The sequence below is a fragment of the Coenobita brevimanus genome, chromosome 7, assembly GCF_032717465.1.
Source record: "Coenobita brevimanus isolate Jiangsu-jjx chromosome 7, ASM3271746v2, whole genome shotgun sequence".
Taxonomy (NCBI): Eukaryota; Metazoa; Arthropoda; class Malacostraca; order Decapoda; family Coenobitidae; genus Coenobita; species Coenobita brevimanus.
Window position 1 is genome coordinate 558,730 of NC_136960.1, and position 21,041 is coordinate 579,770.

A 21,041-nucleotide genomic window follows, 5' to 3' on the forward strand; every position below is an offset into this window, starting at 1 on the left:
AATATATGTAATTGAAGTTTACTAAGAATACATGTACTGTACAAAGGAAAAACTCTAATACAGGACTTCTGTATAGCTGTAGGCTGGTGTCATCATAAATTAATGTTCTCTTACCATAAATTATTGACTGTACTTAAAGGAAAGCTCAGAAGAGCCTTTCACAAACTCTTAATTTGTCAACACTTTGTGTAGCTATACCTACTACCTGCCTTTGCTAACTGAAGTGTTCTGCATTAGGGCTACTGAAAGCAGCATGAACTGTACACTGCTACAAAATGCTCCTGTTTAAAGGTGCATAGTTATATGCTGGATGTTTATATGAATATTAGGTTGTCAGTGTTTTATAACACGATGCTGATTAGCTATGTATCTATGCAGAAGTGGTAATCTGTGTTGTATTTTGATACAAGATGTATGCTTGTGAAACTGAATTTTATCTTGCATATACATATATACTGGACAAGTATACCATGTAAAAGTGTACACTCTAGCTATTATAAATCCATAGTGCTCTGTATTAATGTCTGAAAATACAGTGCTTCAGTCACAGTTAACACTGAATACTCTTTACACTGGAGATCTGATCAGTATTGTACACGAGCTCCCCAAGATACTAACAACTAAGTTATGCCTGTTCTGCGGATGTGAATGAGGCCCGATAAGCACCATTATTTTTTCTATCCAAGTTACCTATGACAGTTTGTTGGTACCAACAGAAGGAACTAGACCAACGCAGATGCAGGGGAGTAACAGTGTGCTGCGGCTCCCTCCCTCAGCTCCTACCCAGTGTTGCCAGGTGTTGGGAGATGTTGCCTGATATAAGGATATTCTAAAAGAAGCTTCCAGTAGTAAACAGATATCTTTTAAAAGGACAAGAACTGTTAACAGTGGACAACAGGTATACCTCAATATACAGTACTCCTAGATGTGATACCCCGACTTAACGATCGAGGTAGAAACGTTGTGGGGTGGATGTGGATGTGGTTGAGAAGATTAGGAGAAATACACTGAGGTGGTTTGGACATGTGGAGAGAATGGAGAATGAAAGACTGACTAAAAGGGTGTATGTAGGTGAGGTGGAGGGAGGGAGAGGGAGGGGTAGACCGAGGATGAAGTGGAGGGATGGAGTTGAGAGGTATATGAGGGAGGGGGGGTTGAGTTGGGGGGAGGGTAGTCAAATGGTGGGTGACAGAGCGAATTGGAGGTGTTTTGTCTGTGGCCACCCTCTGCGAGATTAGGGCGTCAGGCTATAGATAGATAGATAGACTGGGAAACTTTCTCACATGGATTTGGCAATACTACGTCCCTCCACCAGTTTTGTGAGTCACTACGAACGGTGCTCACATGTGTCTCGTTGCCCTCCCTACTGTTGTGCATTTCTGTAGCCATTTCCGTTACTCTCACTGTGGCACCTAAACACTAGGCTGATGGAAGTGATGGTGATGGAAGTAAGATAAGGAAAAGCATCACCATGGAGGAGAAAATGAACATAATAAGAAGTGAATAGGGTGAGACACCATCGACCACTGGCAGGGCACTTGGCTACAGTACAGTAAAAGGGTCTTCCAGTGGAGTCTATACAAGGGTGTTTTTCTGACATACCACTTCCCAAGTTACATAAACTCTCAGGAACATAACTCGTTCGTATTTGGGGTTCGTCCTGTTATCACAGTAGCAGAGACATTACTGTCCTGTACTTCTTTTCTAGAGATGTAAGTACAGTACAAAATCTCAAATCTAAAATACTGTACTAGGTTCTAAAGACTTAATGGAAAATGGAGTTTTTGGAAAGTGGACTCACAGTACTATGAGAAAATCATGTAATATAAGGTCTAAGAGACCTATGAACAGTAAACAAAATGAAGTACCTTGCATTAGTAATTTATCATCTGTTCTTACACATATCAACAAAATAGCTTTGCCTTTAAATATGCAGTGAATTTATAAGGACATGTGATATCAACATCCTTCTGTAGCATGAAAGTGGAGGCTTTTGGAAATTATATTTTAAGATATGGGGTGGTTTGTACTGTATATTAATAAAGAACACACCAAAGAGAAATAATCAAGTAAGATCATGATAGTTCACTTCACCACAGACTTGTTACTAGAACCTATAAGTAATGTGATCCATGGTGCATTAGATCAGATACTGTGTATACATTAAAGTACATATGATTATCACGGGGTATAATACTCCAGTTGGAATGATGGCCCTACCTTGCACAGAAGCTTTAAAATTTCCCAGAAGTAATTTTTTTTACCCTTGAATGTTGTGAACTAAATGCAGCCTTGGGCTGGTACTTCCTGAAAGAATTACAAGGCTTGGCAGATGCCATTAGAGTACCAGTATACTGTATTTTCATACTGTATTGGAAGTTGAAGGTGGGCTGACATCTGTGAGACTACAGGCATACCTAGGACTGAATTTTAGTATTTCAAACTTATTCACACTTGTGATTTTAAAAGCTCAGCAAAGTGAATTGGAACTGAACTGACATTAGAAATCAAAACTGATAAACACAACAAAAAGTAAATAAAACAGCATTTGAAAATTATAAACAGGGGTATCTCTGTCAATCCTACAGACTAAAGCTACCACTTCTTTAGTGAATACCTCTACTTATTAATTAAGCTCCTTTTTTGTTAGAGCACAATCATTTCATCATTATCAAGAATGTTTTACTCTGTTTACCATGCATCTGCCGTTGTTTACCATAAGAAAGCTTTTCAAACGCCATGATGTATCACTGTCCCTCTAGCAAAGCCTTTAGTTCTAAGACCCTCTCATGTCCCATGTTCTCTGAGGATAACTACTCATCCTTACATCCACATTCATACTTATACACTATTTAATTATCTTCCTCAAGTCTTTCCATATGTCTGAACCATGTAAGCATATCTCTGTACAAGACTTATTTAATTCTCCTTCTTAACTCCATAGAGAACAACAGACTCTCACATTTTACATCTGCATCTAATAATTTTCATTTATTATGACCCATAAAAATGACTTGAACATCTATAACAGACTTGTTTGCCCATGTCAAACATGTGTAATCCAACCACTACACTGTGTGTGTGTGTGTGTGTGTGTGTGTGTGTGTGTGTGTGTGTGTGTGTGTGTGTGTTTACCTAGTTTTATTTACCTACTTGTGATATACAGGAAATGAGCTATGCTTATGGGGTTCCATCGCTGTGTATCAACAAGTCAAACTTAGCTTTAAACTCATTTAAGTTTTTGGAATGGATGATCCCTTTGTCCAAGATATTCCACAGGTCACTGCATCTACAGGCAGACCCCAAGATGTGATATAACAATGGTGGTGGAAATACCACCTTACCCCTGCTGAACGATGGCCAAACCCTGGTATAATGAAGTATTTTTTTTAACCAACACTGATGCTATTTTAGACTTAAATTTTGTGTTTAGGTTGATTTATAAACTGTTTTTAGACATAGATTAATGTGTTTTAGCCATTGGTGGGGTGAACATAGTCATTTTGGGGTACAATTTACTAAGTCTGATTTTTTCCAGACATTTTTTTATTTTCAGATTTTATTTTTGGGTTTTGGTGAGTTATAAACTGCCTTTAGGCTTAGTGCAGCTTGTTTTAAAGCTGTTGGGGGTTTAGGTTAGCTAGAAACTTAATTTTGGATTCATTTGGGTGGGTTTAGGACTTGGTTGGGGGAGAGGGAACCCAAGGCTCAAAAATGCATCCCTATACTTCACATGCTAATTCTACCCCGAGATACGATACCCCGCCTGGTTGGGTTTTTACTTAACCCCTGGGGGTAGGGGGGGTTTTAAGAATACTTCCCCAGTATCCCTGCTTGTCGTAAAAGGCGACTAAAAGGGCTGGCGGAGGGTTAGTGCCCCTCCCCGGAAAACAACTAACTAAAAAACAAACAATAAGCCTCGGACAAGGACTGACCAAACGATGACGACCAAGGACCGGACAAAGGACATGGTAATTGGAACTTGGAATGTAAGGGGAGCGAATGATGAGGTGAAAGAGAGAGAGATTGTCCAGGTGCGTGAGGGTGCGAAAGTGGATGTATGTGGAATAACTGAAACAAAATGGAGAGGAGAAAGTGTGAGAGAATGGATGTGCTTATATAAACATAACATTTGCTATATGTTTGCAAAAGGATATTGCTAGTTGGCGATATATGATACCTCCTGACATCAGGGCTACCAAAATGTGGTAGGTTGGACACTAATATTTCAGTGACTTTCGTTCTGTGGTGCCAAATGCTTCACGCATATTGTGCACCGATACTTTTGTGACCCATAGTACTGCAGTAGTGTATCTCTCTATCTATAGCCAGATGCCATAATCCTGCAAGGGGCAGCCATTTGTCTCTCAGTTAGTTATTTTATGGGGAGAGACATTAACCATCCACCAACCCACATGACGACACATAGGGAACACGTATCAGTTGGTTATATGGTTCCCACTCAGCACCATAAATGGTTTCCTGGGTTACAGGAAACATATTAGGCTTGGCACTCAATGTACAGCCACTTGAAATGGAAAGAACGGTAATAAAAAGTGGCAAAAAAGATGGGAGAAATAGGACGAGAGGAAAGCAGACACAGAAAGAGAATACTGTAATAAAGGTGAAGGAAGAAGTAGGTAGTACTACATCAAGTGAGTGGATAATGGTCGCCACTACCTACCACCTATGTTATGTTAATAAGTGGAAAATAAGTGGGATTTTTCTCTTACCTTGACAGATAACAGAAATGCTGTTTGGTTGTTTTAGGAGGGGGTATCCAAGGATAATGGGTTATGAGAGGGGGAATGAACAGTGCATCTATCACCTTGAGAGCTGAGGTAAGTCCTCAAATGTAATTTTTATCTCCATCATCACACAAACTGTGTTGGTTATCATGTGAAAGAGGGCAGGGTATAGATCAATATTACCATGCAAATCATGGCTCATGCGAACAAAGTCTGCACAAAGTAAGACCCACTGTAACTGGACTAAATTCTAATACCATACAACTGTCAAGAGGTGTATTGTATTACTCATATGCACACATGGGATATAAATGAAAATATACAAATCATGTTTGCATATTATTGTCTCATATGAATATTAATAATCACAACAATCTGTAATGTAAAGGGAATGATAACTGAACACCTGTTTCCTGTACAAATAAATTTATAAACATAAAATTCAAAAGTACATCAATTTGCTCACTTTAAGATTAAGTATTACCGTACTGTACTACAGAATATAGGATAGGTTCAAACAATATAAATGTCAGACATTACCAGATAGTACCTCAAATATGAAGACCACTCCACTCCAGATTAAGGGCTCTTAAAGAGTAAGATATCACTGACGGTGATCTTGTGAATATGATATCACCATAAACACAATAAATAACAAGAGAATGGTAACTACTTGCGAACAAAGTTTGTGTCCATGTGACCACCTCTTTGATGTGAACTGACTCTGGACTTCACTCTATCTTCAATGGAGGATCCAGAGGCACTCATAACATTTCTCCTGAAATGTAATGTCAATTTAGTTTTCATGGTAAGGTCATCTGCACAAAGCAGGACAAAAACAAAATAAAATCCAGAATTCCAACAAGGAAAGATACAACTTAATGGGCAAATAAGATACAAAAACCCACACTGGCAGATGAAAAAAGATGTATTCCAAACAGTTTCGCCGACAGCTGTTGCTGAAACTATTTGGAATACATCTTTTTTTCATTTGCCAGTGTGGGTTTTTGTATCTTATTTCATGGTCACGATAGTGTGACTCTTCAGCCGTTAATGGCCAAAGATAGGGCTGTTTCCCTAAATTGGGCATCAGCACCGAAACCCCATCCTTAAGTAGAAAAGGAGGGATCCAATACAGGCAATGTGCCTAGAAATTAATTTTCTTGTCGAGATTGTCCGGCATGAAAGGAGTGATGTTGCTCATGAGTTCCTTCTGTGTGTGGAAGAGTTTTGTTATTTGGGGATCATGTTATGTGCTGGAGGTTGGGCTGTGGCCATCAAATTACATGCTCATTACACACCACACTTCCTAGAGAAAAGAAAAAAATCCCTCTCCTGGTGACGGCCAAGAGAGAGACTAGGGACCACTGTCTGTCTCACTTCTTCATTTCTGCAACATTCATGGCCTTTCCTCTAATTTTTCCTCTGCTGAACACCACCTCTCTTCCATTAAACCTCATCTTCTCTTCCTTACTGAGACTCAGCTGTCTGAGGTGACTGACAGCAAACCCTTTTCTGTATCCTCCAACTTTCTCTATACTCACTTCAAGGCCAAAGAAGGCTGTTATGTATGTGTATGCAAAAACATATCTTGCTCTTGTGTTCCTGAACTTGAATCTTCTGAAATCTCTACTCTCTGGCTTTGGCTATCATGTCATTCTCTGACTAAATATATCTATGATGATTACGTATCCCCTAATTCTACTGACAATGAAAAATTCTTTGACTACCTTATTTCTAAAATGGAACATATCCTATCAATTTCTCCTTTCTCTGAACTCTCTATTCTAGATGATTTAAATGCTCACCACCACTTCTGGCTCTCCTTTCCTTTCACTGATCCACCTGATGAACAAACCTACATCTTTTCCATCCTTAAAGACCTACAGCATCTTGTACAGCACCCTACCTGTATCCCTGACTGCCTTGGAGAGTTCCAATATACCTGACCTTTTCCATACAACTAATCCATTGGCTTAAGCTGTTAATCTTTTCTCTCCGTTATGCTTCTCCAATCACAAAATTACATACAACTAATCCATTGGCTTAAGCTGTTAATCTTTTCTCTCCGTTAAGCTTCTCCAATCACAAACTTATCACCTTCACCTGTCCTATCACTCCAGTAAGACCTGTGGACCCTCCCAAGAAGCGATGGTTTTGGCCCTTTGGAGCTGCTGATTGGAAGGCCCTCATACAGTACTTCTTTGATGTTCCCTGGAATGATCATTGCTTCCATGGCCAAGAACCACTTAAGTGTGCACTGCACATTACAGAAATTATTCTCTTGGGCACTGAAGCATACATTCCTCTCTCTTATCCTGTGACTAATGGGGGAGGTGGGGTAATCATGCTTTTTCTAATGCTGTCCACAACAAGGAGAGGGCCATCAAAAGGTATCAGAAACAACCCACCCCTGAATCTCATCTTTCTGTTTCTGCCCAGAGTCGCGCTAAGTCTATTCTTCGCTCTGCAAAAAATAACTTCATTAGTACTAAATGCTCTGAACTCTTCCAACTCAGATTTTTCCTGCTCCTTCTTGCATCTTGCCAAAAATATTTCTAACAACTTTACTTCATCATCCTTCCCTCATTTTTTCTGCTCTGATGACTCTCTCGGTTTCTTCTACTGATAAGCAGAACTCATCGCTCAGACTTTCTCCTCCAATTCCATCTTAGATGATTCCAGTGCTCTTCCTCCATCAGTTTCCCCCTTCTGACTTCCTCATGGCTGACATTAAAATTTCTTCAACTAATGTGTTTTCTGCCATCACAGACCTTAATACTAACAAGGCATATAGGCCTGATGGGGTCCCTCCTGTTGTCAAGAACTGTGCTTCTGTGCTTACAACCTGCCTAGGTAAATTCTTTTGCCTGTCTCTCTCATCCTGTACCTTTCCTTCTTGTTGGAAGTTTACTCTCATTCAGCCTGTCCCAGAGAACGGTGACCATTCCCAGTCCTCTAATTATTGCCCAATGGCTTTTACATCCTGTATTTCTGATGTTTTTTAATCTATTGTTAACCAAAAAAATTTAAAGCAGCTTTCCTATCAAAACCTTCTTTCTGATCGTCAGCATGGCTTCTGCCAGAGACGCTCCACTGGTGATCTTTTCACTTCCTTTCACACTCCTGGTCATCATCCACTTAGGACTTTGGCAAAAGTTTTCCCATTGCACTTGACATCTCAAAGGCTTTCAATCAAGTCTGGCATAAATCTGTAATTTCCAAACTGTCCTCCTATGGTTTCTATCCTTCTATCTGCACCTTCATCTCTTGCTTCTTTTCTGCTTGATCTACAGCTGCTGTTGTAGACAACCACCATTCTTCTCCTAGGGCTGTCTTATAGTGGTGTTCCTCAGGGCTCTGTCCTATCACCAACTCTCTTCCATCTATTCATCAATGACTTAAGCTGTACACCTAACCTGTACATCTAACCTTATTCACTCATACACTGATGACTCCACCCTTCACCTTTCCATCCGCCTCCCGCAGCATCCATCTTAGCAGCTGCTTCAGCAAATGAGGGATGAGGCTACGGCATCCTTAATGTCTGACGTGGTTCATATCGGACTGAGGCAAAAGTAATCTTGTTTTTAATACATCAAAAACACAGTTCTTACATCTTTTGGCCCATCAAAATCTATCACAGGAATATCTTCTAATTTCTCACAACACCCAACTCAATCTTGCATCATCTTTGAACATAAGAGAGGTTTCATTCTCTCGGGATTTATCTTGGAAAGATCGTATTACCTCTCTTGTAAAATCTGCTTCCAAGAGATTAGGTGTGCTAAACCAACTCCGTGACTTCTCTACTCCTGCACGGTTGTTGGCTTTATACAAGGGTTTAAGTTGCCTACACTACTGAAACAGTGTGGGATGGCGATATGACGCTCAGTATAATGGTAAGGCCAGTCAGTATGTGCTAAGTCTTATATAAAGTTGAAACGGGTGTAATGTTTGCAGGAAAGTAATGTATAAGTTGAGAAATAGTCTAAGTTGAAAGAAGTGATATCAAAACTACACCCACTGTGTAAATCTGCGAAAATATGACGCTCAGTATAACACTTCGGTCAGCAAATATGTGATAGCAAGAATATAAAGTGGAAACGGGTGTAATGTTAGCAGGAAAGTAACGTACAGTATAAGTTGAAAAATAGTGTGAGTTGTAACAATTGATGTCACGAGTACACCCACTGTGTAAATCTGCGAAAATATTACGCTCAGTAGAACATTCTGGTCTGTAAGTATGTGATAGGAATGATATAAAGTGGAAAAGGGTGTAATGTCAGTAGGAAAGTAATTTATAAGTTGAATACTAGTGTAAGATGAAACAAATGATATCGCGATAACGCTCACTGAGTAAATATGCGATAATATGACGCTCAGTAGAATAGTAAGGTCTCCAATTATGTGATAGCAATGATATAAAGTGGAAACATGTGTAATGTTAGTGGAGAAGTATTATATAAGTACAAAAATAGGTTGTAAGTTGAAATAATAGTCATAGCGACTTCACCCTCTGTGTTATTATGCGCTATTATTACGCTAAATATTATCGTAAGGCCTGAAACTATCTCAAAACATTTCTCTAAAGTGGAAAAGTGTATAATGTTATTAGGAAAGTATTATGTGAGTTGAAGAAACACAATACGAGTTGAAACAACAGTCACAGCGAGTTCACTCACTTCGTAAATAAGCGCTAACATTACGCTAAATGTTATCGAAAGGCCTGTGAATACGTAAAAACAGTTCAGTAAAATGCAAAATGGTATAATGTTATTGGAGATGTATTATGTAAGTAGAAAAAATGATATGTATCATGATTCAGCAATGTTAGCGATTCATCGTGAACAGTTTGGCCGATTTCGCTCGGTTCGCCCGATGGTACACTGCTTATTTCACCTCTATTTTTGTATAAAATCCAATTTACTGTTGTATCACATGTTTTTATGTTTGTAATAAATACATATCTATTTACTTTCATTGGTTTACCGGACTTATACCATAGAAAACGTGAGAGGCTCAGACCACCTACAGAGAACACGGTACCAGGTTTAACTTTCTTGGTGATTGACCATTGTTTCTGACCAAAACCGAAAGTTTTAGCAAAAAAAAATTTGGGTCCAAAAATGGTCGGGATTGAGGGGTATCAGTGGTGAAAAAGTGGTCGGAACGGGGCGGGTTAAAGTGCAGAGTTCAACACTTATTAAGTTACAATGGGCCATAAGTAAGACACGAGTGCGCACTGTGAAGAGAGTGGACTTCTGAGTGCTAATGACAAAGTTCAGTGCAAGATTTCATGAACAGTGTACTGCAAGTGCTTCAGGAAATCCTTCTTACTGTCAGAGGCTGAGAGGAGGCGGTTATTCATCGAGATGGCCATGGACTTGCTGTAAGTAGGCAGAATGTTTCATACTGTACTCGACTGTATTTTCCATACTATACTTACCTCATTTCACTCTTTTATGTCCCTTACTGGTGTGAATATGCTGTCTTAGGTGCTATGCATGTGCAGTAGGGAGGTGTTTTTCTGAGTTAGGCTAGGTTAGGGTCTATAACTACCAGTACTGGAGCCAGGGACTTGCAACTACCCAGAATGTTTAATATTGTATAAACCTACCTCAAAAACCTCATTTTATGGTTCTTTTGCATTTATGTCAAGTCATTTATGTCCCTTATTGGTGTGATTTGGGTCTTAAATAGGTGCTGTGCATATCCAGAGGGAGTTGTCAAGGTGTTTTTTTGAGTTAGGGTCCATAAGTACAAGTCCAGGAGGCTGGTGCCTACTGTCCAGACAGGACCACTTTCCGGACATGCCTTTGGCTCTATTACGTTGGATAGTGGAGGGATTACTGTATATATATATATATATATATATATATATATATATATATATATATATATATATATATATACATATTACACTCCCTCTTCTGTCTTTCTTTCCTTCATTCTTTTCACTTCCTTCAGCCTGTGGGTGACTCTACACTGAGTGACAAGTCAAATAGTTCCCTGTGCACCAGGAAACCATTTACTACGCTGGGTGGTAACCATATAACCAAATTTTGGCGCCTGGTGGTTTAGTGGGTAATTACTGCACTCCAATCGGATTGAGCTGGTGAAGGTTTATATCCAAGGGGTAGTTGGGGTTGATTGCTCATGTAATGCCACTCAGGGATGAGTGAGGCTGGTCACTCTCATCTTAAATGTCGGGACCACCTGCCTAGCCCCGGCCTCCTACGCTCCTCATGGGGCAATGTAGGATTGGATGATGGATGGTTGGATGGATGGATGGATATATAAATATATATATATATTATATCTATCTATCTATCTATCTATATACATATAGTATATATGTATATACAGTATCCTCGCGTCCAACACGCGTTTGTCCAGCACGATTCGTGTCCAGGACGGAGAGCAATAATTAGTAAGATTTAATTCAGTTTAATTACTGTAACACGGGTGCATTAGCATAACACGGACGGAGCTCTGAGAAGTGGGTGAAATCCGCAGAGTTCGCCTCTAGCACGATCACCCCTGGTCCAACATGGTCATATTGGACGTTCCCATGATGCTGACAGCCAATTAAAACTTCCAATCAAGTAGCCTCCCCCGCCTACTATCGTGAGGTGATCGTGATGTCGCCCAATTAAAAATGCTTCTGCTCTCACGTGATGTTTTGTTTAAATTTCTCCCGTCACAGTGTCACTCAGTCGCATAATTCGCATTGGAAGGTGCTTTTTTCTTGCTGCATTTTCTGCCCTTGTTACTGCATTTTACCCTGCTCACGATGTCTAGGAAGCCTTCTGAGAACCCCAAGAAGCGTCGGCACCTCCCTCAGGCCACCAAGCTAGAAAGCATCGAGAGGAAGAAGAAAGGGGAGAGGAAAGTTGACATTGCCAAGGCCTACGACGTGAATGAAGCCAACGTGGGGACCATAATAAAAAACCAAGACAAGATCCTGGCAGCAGTGAAGGCTTACAGAGTGCTAGGACAGGCAGAAGTAGGACCCTCACGTCAACGGGTCTGCTCGATCAGACGGATTCAGCAACAATAACAACACAAAATCATCCTCCCACACCCTATACAGTACACCAATGGCATTAACTGAAGGGCCCTGAAGCTCCCACATCTAATACTTCAGAACTTTCTACAACAGTCAGATGCCCACTCAGGTGGGTTTGATAGTCACAATTTCACATTTATACCAGTTCATAACATTCATACACACACACAAAAACTTACATGAATCCATACAGTCAAATATGGAAGTATATCAACAGAAACAAAAGACTTCTCTTAAATGTGACCTAAACTTGTTAACAAAAAAAAAAAAAAAAAAATTACCTTATAAACTTGTCCAGAGACTCCTCCATTTCATCTTCCTTCTTCTGTTCTTCAGCATACCTCTTTATATTTTCTCTTCTTTCCTCATCTCGTTTTTTAGCTTCATCCATCATCTCCTGCCTTTTCTTCTCCATTTCTTTTTCAGAGAGTTTTGGCTTCTCTCTCTCATGATGAGTTGAAGTTCTTTGTCTTTCATAGTCTCTCTCTCTTCCATGACTTCTGTCTCTCCTGTATTTCTTTTCTCTGCTTCCACTCCGACTTCTTCTGTCTTTGTTTTTACTCCTGTTTTTTCTGTCTCTTCTGCTCCAACTTCTGTCGCTGCTTCTCATACTCGCATGTGTTTTTTCTTGTTGGTTGTCTCTGACATTACTCCTGTTTTTGATAAATCCTTCCTGATCTCTCTCACTGACTCTGTGTTTCCTGTGCTTCTCCATCTCCTTCCTGTGACTATTTCTATCTGGACTTTTTTCCTTCTCTATATTCTTAGTTCCATCCCTGGAAAAATGCTTACTTTTCCTGTCTTTTTTTGGCATTTTAAAATTCTCTGTTTCATCTTCAGAGCTATTACTGTCAGAGTCACTTGGTTTCTGTTTCTTCTTGGATTTCTTCTCTTCACCTACATCATGCTTCTGAAAAAGTAATGGAAAAAACTTTATTTCAATATATGAAAAACTTTCAAAGAATGCATAGTCCTCCATCTTTACATGAGGAATATAAGTTTATGCTGGCTGGAGAGGTGGCAAGGACAATGATGATGATGTTTTAGATTCCCCTACCCTACAAGAGAATGGGAAACAAAATTATACCATAAAAAAAAGAAAAGAAAAGAAAACTTACTTTTCTTTTTAACTTCTTCTTCTTGCTCTTCTTCCTTTTCCTCCTTTTTTCTGATGTGCTGGAGCTGGAGTCAGAGTCACTACTTGATTCACTGCTGCTACTTTCATTCTTTCTTTTATTCTTTTTGGCCTTCTTTTTCTTACTCTTTTTCCTTTTCTTCTTTCCTGAGTCACTGTCAGAATCGCTGTTGATGGATTCAGTGCTGCTGCTTCGTGAGCGCTTCTTTTTCTTTTTTGACTTTATTGCAGCAATCTGAAAGTTGGGCAGACATTGGTTAGGTCCTCCTCTTTTTTTTTCCTGGTTCTTCAGACCCTATCTCATTCCATCCTAGGGTGGAAATAGAGGTATGGATGATGATGATGATGATGTTGATAATGGAATAAGAACCTGATACCTACAAAGTCCAAATATGTTGCCCTTTTTTGCTACTGAGTGTACAGTAAGTTATAGAAAAAATGCCTATGAATGTTCCACTGCTACTTACGCACTGATCTGCCAGTTTCTCTAAATTTACAACAGCAATATTATGAAAAAGGCTGTGATACTGTGGGACATATCACTGATACAATGTAACAAACAATCACTGTACATTTCTCCTATCATCATCATCATCATCATCATCATCATATCCAATCCAGTGTTGCCCCATGAAGAGTGTTGGAGCCTGGGGCTAAGCAAGTTTGTCCTAACATTTAAGATAAGTGACCAACCTAACTCATCCCTGAGTGGCACTGCGTGAGCAATAAACTCCAACCATCCCTTGGATATAAACCTACACAGGCTCAACTGGCTGGAGCACCTTAATTACCCACTAAACCTCCAGGTGCCATAATTTAGTTCTATGGTTACCACCCAGCATAGTAAATGGTATTCGGTTTGTCACTCAGTATGGAGTTGCCCATGGACAGAAAGAAGAGGAAAGAATGAAGGAAAGGGAAGACAGAAGAGGAAGAAAGCAAAGAAAGACAGAGGAGGAAGGAAGGAAAGAAGGCAGGAAGAGAGGAAAGGGCAGTCACCCGAGAGCAGCACTACATCAAGTGAGAGGATGGAAGAAACAATATCCATTAAATGAGGCACAATACATTTGTTTCCTACCTACTTTACTCCAACCTAGCCTGAAATTGCCCCCTTCCTTTCGTGATTGCTGAGTTTTAATAACAGACTATAATAATACTGTACTAGTCGTGAAAAAGTGCTATGACAAGGCTTTGAAAAAAAGCTGTAAAAGGATGAAACTGTGGGCCTAGTTGGTGTAAAATGGGTATACTGTAATTTTCATTTTTAGTACTAGAATATGCTATTGTATACTCCTGAGGAAGTCATTACAAACATCAAGCTTCCCTGATTGAGTTCCATAAGACTGTTCTTTCATAGGTGGTATACATGCATATTCTCACACCCCAATTACCTACAAACACTGCCTCATATGCAGATGACATTATCAAACATCTACACACCACATCACAGATACAACCTGTACAATGCAACTTGACTACCATAATACACTTTGGGCATGGGTAGAGGACAAAAGGCTGAAGATCGCTCCAGCCAAAGCCACCACTGTACTTATCACCAGCAGCAAACATGAGCATAGGTACATCTCAAACAACATGCTTAACAATATACCTGTGCCATGCAACCTTTCCATCATGATCCATGGAGTAACATACGACACTGGACTCACCTTCGAGGACGACATGCAAGACATCAAGAAGCAGTGCACTCCTACACTCAGTGCACTCACAGTATTAACAGGTACAAACTTTGGGCAACAAAATGAAACATTCTCCCTACTCTACAAACAATACATTAAATCAGTGATGTACTATGCCACTGGCATGGGCTACCATCCAGTCTAACATCCATTACAACACCCTGCAGACCATACAGAAAATGCTCTATGTATCATCAATGGCTCCACCAATATCACTCCCACCATTCACACACATGATGATGATCATTTGTTCATGAACAATACTCTTCTTAGCATAAACTTACCAGCTGTTGAAGCTGTTGCATTTTAACAGGATTGCTGGTTATTTCTTTCTTTGTTTCTTCTTCTGTCTTCCGTATAAGCAAAAGAGGATCCTCCATGAGCTTCCTTCGCATATCCACTTGAAGATTTGTTGGATCTCTTCGAATGACTGATTCAGGGTTGATTTCTGCCAAAATTTTGTCTTTATTATTCACAAGTTAATCACTCTTAACCTATTCATTCTGGTGACGAATTTTCAAATTATTCTTGCTACCTATTGGTAATATTATTCAACTTCAGGGGAACTTTTCAGAGAGCCTTAACCACTGCCAGGCTGATTCTCTGTAAGGATGTTTATCTCCACTAAGTCACTGTTTTGTAACCAATGCAAATTGTACTTATCAAAATTGTACCTCATATAGAGCTTCCAGCTTGGCTAATGCAGACGTTTATTGTGCCTCATATGAGGTCTACAGCTCAGCAAGCTTAATAAGCCTCTCAGAATATGAAAGTCACTTCTATTGCTGAATTAAATAATCAGGTAGCAGCTTCAATAAACTAAGGAGGCTATTACCTAGAATCAAGTGGTTGATAATCTCAAAGCAGAAAGTTTTTGTTTACCATTAATTTGTCATGTATATTATTATTGTTATTATTATTATTATTATTTTTATTATTATTATTATCATCATCATCATCAACATCATCATAACCATCATCATCCGGACCTCCTTTCCCACCCTTGGGTAGGGTGAGGAGTTGCAATGTCCAGACAGCCCAAATATGCCCAATCCAATGGGCCACGCTTCCATTCACTCATCATTCAAGCCCCAGGAATCCTGGCTCCATCTGATACATCAAAAACATTCACCACATTCTGTAGCTTCCCATAAACATGCCCGATAGTGTCAATCCAGATGCTGTCATGTTAAAAAGGGGTGCTAAATCCCTGATCGTGCACTTCTCACAATATTCATCCAGCCAGCTTGATCTCGTCCGTCCCCTAGCCTCACCAACTTCCAAACCTCGCTTTCTCACACACTCATCCACCATATCCCTCCACCTTCTCCTTGGCCTACCTCGTCTCCTCCCTTCTTCAAATTCGCTCAGCTATACCTTTTTTCACCACTCTATTCTTATCCAGTCTCTCCACATGCCCATACCATCTCAGTACACTCTCTTCGATTCTGGTGTCCACAGATTTCCTCACTTATCATCTTTCACAAATCACATTACTTCGTAACCTATTTCTATCCACTCTCTGTACTCCACATACATTCCTCAGCAGTTCCATATCCACTGCTCTTGCTCTTGACTTTTCATTTTCATGCCACACCATAGTCTTACATCCATATGTTAAAGTTGGCATTAACACTCCTTCATGTAAGCTTCGTGCAGCTGCAACACTCAAGGCTCTGTCTTTTATCAAGGCCTTCATTGCACCAGCTACTTTTCTTCCTTATGTCACTCTACTACAATTCTACAGACCAAAGCTGTTAGAATTATTAATAACCCTAATATTACAAATGTTCTACCTCCCCTACAAGTATGAAGGAATGTTGCCTCCATTGCATTATTCTACAGATACTTTTATGGCAAATGCTCAAATGAAGTTGTATCCATTGTGCCACCTCTCCATGCCTTTCCCCCCACTACACGGGCATCTGGTGGCACTTGTGACGGGACTGTCACACTGCCACATTGCAGAACTTTTGTTTATCTGAATTCTTTTATTCACCCGAGCTGCATCTCTGAACTTTATTCCCCAGAGATGTTTCCCCCCAAACTTCAACCTACAGCTGTTCAAGTCCAACTGGTAGTGTTTTTTTATGAATAGAGGACACTTGTAATCTGGTGTATGGATTATTTTATTCATTTGTTTTTCCTTCCTCTGTTGTGTTATTTAACAAGGAAAAAAAAAATGTTTTCTCTTTCCTTTATTTCTGAGCCCTACCTCATCTCATCCTTGGGTGGAAAAAAGATGCTGCAATGATGATGACAATGATGATGATGATAATGGTGATGATGACGATAATGATCTCAAGCACCCCCACTCAGGATCTTCCAATCCCGTGTTTGTACAGAAAACTGAAGTATGATGACAGAATACAGTACTGCATGTGTTACCTTTTGTACACTGGTCAGCTAAACTTAAATTCTGAGAACTATGGTAACCTACTGTCATGGCCCTAAATGGTAACAGCAATAATGTGTGATTGCCTGCACCTTTTTTTCACAGATACCATAATTCAACGTGACTGGTTGATGAAATATGCATTGAAACTTCCCAAGTGCAGTTTAATATACAAACACATTAGTGCAAAATGCAGTTTAGATGATGTGATCTGGCAAAGTCCATGACTCCTGGAATTAAAAGACTTTATTATGTGATAAACTCCTCATTACCATATTACTGTAATAAACACTGTGCTGTTTGTCAACTTACCATGCTCAATAGTGTATGCTGGTTTAGTCTGTTGAGGAGGCAGCTGTTCTCCCTCTGGCATGCTCTCAGTCATTTCTGACTGTCGTAGTTGTTCAAATGCTTTGTCAATCTTACGGCCGAGTAAGTATTCCTCACGACTCACATGACCACCAGGCCCCTGGAGGAGTAAATAAAAAATAAAGAGAAGTAAGTTATGCCTACAGATGACTCTACACTCCCTCTTCTGTCTTTGTTTCCTTCAATCTACACTGAGTGACAAGCCAAATGGTTTCCTGCACACCAGGAAACCATTTACTATGCTGAGTGGTGTCATGAATTCATGTGACTGCATGTTTATAGCTCCAGTCCCACTTCCACCCCCAAATAACAGAATTCTTCCACACACTCAAGAGACTCACCTGCAAGATCAATCCTTTCATGCTTGACAATTTCTACATGCTTTCCCTGACACACTGCACAAACAAAATCAGCATTACCTTGCAGTCTACCTCTAATATCATTACATCTTTTATGGAAGGGAGTAGGCTGCAGAACCAGCTGATCAGGGTGGTACAGTCATCTCATGTAAAGTGCATGAATATGGGCGACACAGCCTGTTGCACTTTATAAATTTGCACTTTGCAAAGCATAGGATCCCATGTTAAAATGGCTACATCATCTAATTCTGTGTTGTCCCGAGGAGTGTAGGAGCCTGGGGTTAGCCAATTTGGTCCTGACATTTAAGATGAGAGTGAATAGCCTCACTCATCCCTGACTGGTATTATGTGGGCAATAACCCCAACCACCCCTTGGATATAACCCTACACAGGCTCAATCTGGTTGAAGCACCTTAATTACTCACTAAACCACAAGGCGTCATAGTTTGGTTATATGGTTACCACCCAGCGTAGTAAATGGTTTCCTGGTGTATAGAAAACCATTTGGATTGTCATTCAGTGTAGAGTCACCCATAGTCAGAAAGAAGAGGAAAGATGGAAGGAAAGAAGGACATAAGAGGGGAATGGGCAACCACCTGAGGGAAGCACTACATCGAGTGAGTGGATGGTGAGCGCCCCCACCTACCACCCTGTTACTGTATGGTCAATAATTTTTAAATTCACAAACAGCTCACAAAATGCATATCACAACAGACTATAAATGATTCCCTAAAATCTTTTTGATGGAAGCTACTTCATGCTGTACCTCTGGTTTGATCCTACCCATTGAATTTAACATACCTTGTACATCCAATCAAGCTTCTCTCCTTCACTCTTTTGGATCACCCCTGAATTTTCTGCTGTTCTCCGCAGTAGCTCTCGCTCCCTCTCCTCCTTTAATTCCCTCTGAAGCTCTGCCATTTTGCGATCTTCTTCCGCTTTCTGTTGTTCGGCTTTCCACACCCGCTCCTGGTTCTTCATGGTGTGAGGATGCCATGATTTTTTCAGATTCTGTGGAAACACATAACAGAATAGAAAGTTGTATAAATACACCTGCCAATTTACAGTAGGAGGACTGGATTTCAGCTTGGCCAGGTACAAAAAAAATGTAGGGTATATGCCTGGATGCTGCAAAAGGTTATCATTCTATCCTCTGCCATTAAACATGCCCTTGCTGGAACTCATACACCCCCCCAACTCATATACCTCTCCATCCCATCCCCATGTTCCCTCCGCTGTATTAACTGTTTTTCGAATGTAATGGCAGACACTTACACAAACACGTTCCGGTCACTTTTAGTACCTCTTCCCAACTTTACATTTTAAACTAACCTTGCAATTAAACCTAACCAATCCTAGCAATAAAACCTAACCCAACCTTCCTTAACTAAGATTTGAAACATTTCAGTTAGTCCACTGTTACATACGTCAGTGAGGCATGAGGAACATGACAATAACAAGGAGGGATAAAAGTTAGCATAAACAACTGTTTACCACCATTCTAAGCCCTTGGCCAACCTGTTTGGGATACATGGCGTCTGGCAATGAATGAATGAATGAAAAAAGTCAGAAAAATACAGAAAACAGACTGGAGAAACATCTGAACTGGTAAGGTCCTTCTGCTGCTTAAAATAAATGTACCTTCGTCAAAATATGATACAGGTAGCAAAACAAACCGGTTAAATTACACACTTCGCATTCCACAAAACCTAAGATATACACAGCATGAAGTACCATAGTGGAACCCCCCATTTATGAACATTTTCAAAAATAGCAATTTGAAAATGCCCACTATCTGCTAATCTTTTTTAAAAAATAAAGAACAAAGGATCCTGTCCATACTTCATTCCAATAAGAAATCTGGAAATATCATGTGCCATTATACTTTTATGAAAATGATTATGTCCTATTATTACTGTACAAAATTATAAACACCAAAAATATAAACGTACCAAGTCACCTCCACCCATTTTGATTGAGTTTTTTAGTTCACTGACAATGAACTTCTGTTTAGTCTATGAATCTTGGTACCGCTTTCTATTGAAGAGGCAGTTTAAATTACACTGAAACCACACTCCAGTTTAATTCACATTACTTCATGAGTACCATGGAATCAAGTATTCTGACTCTGCAATTGCACTTTGTTTTTTTATGCTGGGAGAACCACTGTGGTAATGAGAGAATCTCGCATCATCCCTTCTTGTGAAAAAAACTGTCGTGCCAATACATAGGCCAGGTGGCAGGCCTAGAGAAACTGAACTGAGCTCTACTGAGATGAGGAAAAAGAAAAGGGAGTCTTCAACTAAACGCAATCAGGTTCCTCCAACTATGGCAGCCTGTTTGTTTTGAGCTTCACAGGAAGCCATTAGCCACCACTGCCAGGACGTTGTAAACAAATGTGGGATACGAGCCTAATCGTTTGATCCTCGTGCTTACAAGCTGTTGGAGACTAGAATTTAGCTGGCTTCATAAGTATAGTTTGTGGGTTAAAATACAGTACAAATAATTTACCAATAAAATAATACCCCCCCTGGGGGTAGTTTTTTTTTTTTTTCTCAAGAATACTCCCCCAGAGTGCCCCTCCCCGGAAAACAACTAACTAAAAAGATGAACAACAAGCTTCGGACAAGGACTGACCAAAAGATGACGACCAAGGACCGGACAAAGGACATGGTATTTGCAACATGGAATGTAAGTGGTGCAAATGATGAGGTGCTTGAGGGTGCGAAAGTCGATGTATGTGGAGTACCTGAAACTAAATGGCCAGGAGAGAGTGTGAGAGAATGGGAATACGGAAGGGGTATATGTGCAAGAGTAGGTGAGAATGAGACTGCAAAAGTAGGAGTGTGTATAGTTGTGAGTAAAAGATGGAAGAAGAACATAAGAGAGTATGGATCAGTTGGGTCAAGGATTGTGTGGGTAAGATTGAAAGTTGGAATACAAATGTGGGCGATTGTGTGCGTGTATGCGCCAACGCAAGATCGTGCAAGCAGAGTGAGAGAAGAGTTCTGAACAAATGTGGAAGTGTGCATGGAAAAGTTTGGAAGGAATGAGAGAGTGTGTTTGATCGGTGATATGAATGGTAAAGTAGGGAATGTGAAGGTGGCTGGAATAGTTGGTGAGTGGGATGTGCCTGCTGAGATAGATGATAATGGCAGTGCGTTAGTGGACATTTGTGCTGGGAGGGGGTTGGTGATAGCAAATACCCTTTTCAGGCACAAAATGATCCACAGGTATACATGGCGAGTGATGAGAAGGGTGGGTGG

The 21,041-nt window shown here is 40.1% G+C and overlaps 1 protein-coding gene across 1 annotated transcript; it reads right to left on the minus strand.

Moving 5' to 3' along the window:
• Nucleotides 1-4,446: 4,446 nt before the first annotated feature.
• On the minus strand, nt 4,447-19,755 carry Cwc25 (CWC25 spliceosome associated protein homolog). Its single transcript, XM_080276573.1, has 7 exons — nt 19,728-19,755; nt 18,577-18,786; nt 17,360-17,516; nt 14,937-15,100; nt 12,939-13,190; nt 12,102-12,730; nt 4,447-5,526 (listed from the first exon to the last, which is right to left on the minus strand). Exons 1-7 carry the CDS (start codon nt 19,743-19,745, stop codon nt 5,418-5,420), a joined length of 1,539 nt encoding a protein of 512 aa, XP_080132699.1. The 5' UTR covers nt 19,746-19,755; the 3' UTR covers nt 4,447-5,417.
• Nucleotides 19,756-21,041: the final 1,286 nt, after the last annotated feature.

Excerpts from the sequence above, each read along its gene's own strand:
- Cwc25 (XM_080276573.1), bottom strand. Across the intron at positions 15,101-17,359 it reads AGCATACACTATTGAGCATG|AAATCAACCCTGAATCAGTC; the intron begins GTAAGTTGACAA and ends AAATTTTGGCAG. Across the intron at positions 5,527-12,101 it reads TCTCTGGACAAGTTTATAAG|GAGAAATGTTATGAGTGCCT; the intron begins GTAATTTTTTTT and ends ATTACATTTCAG.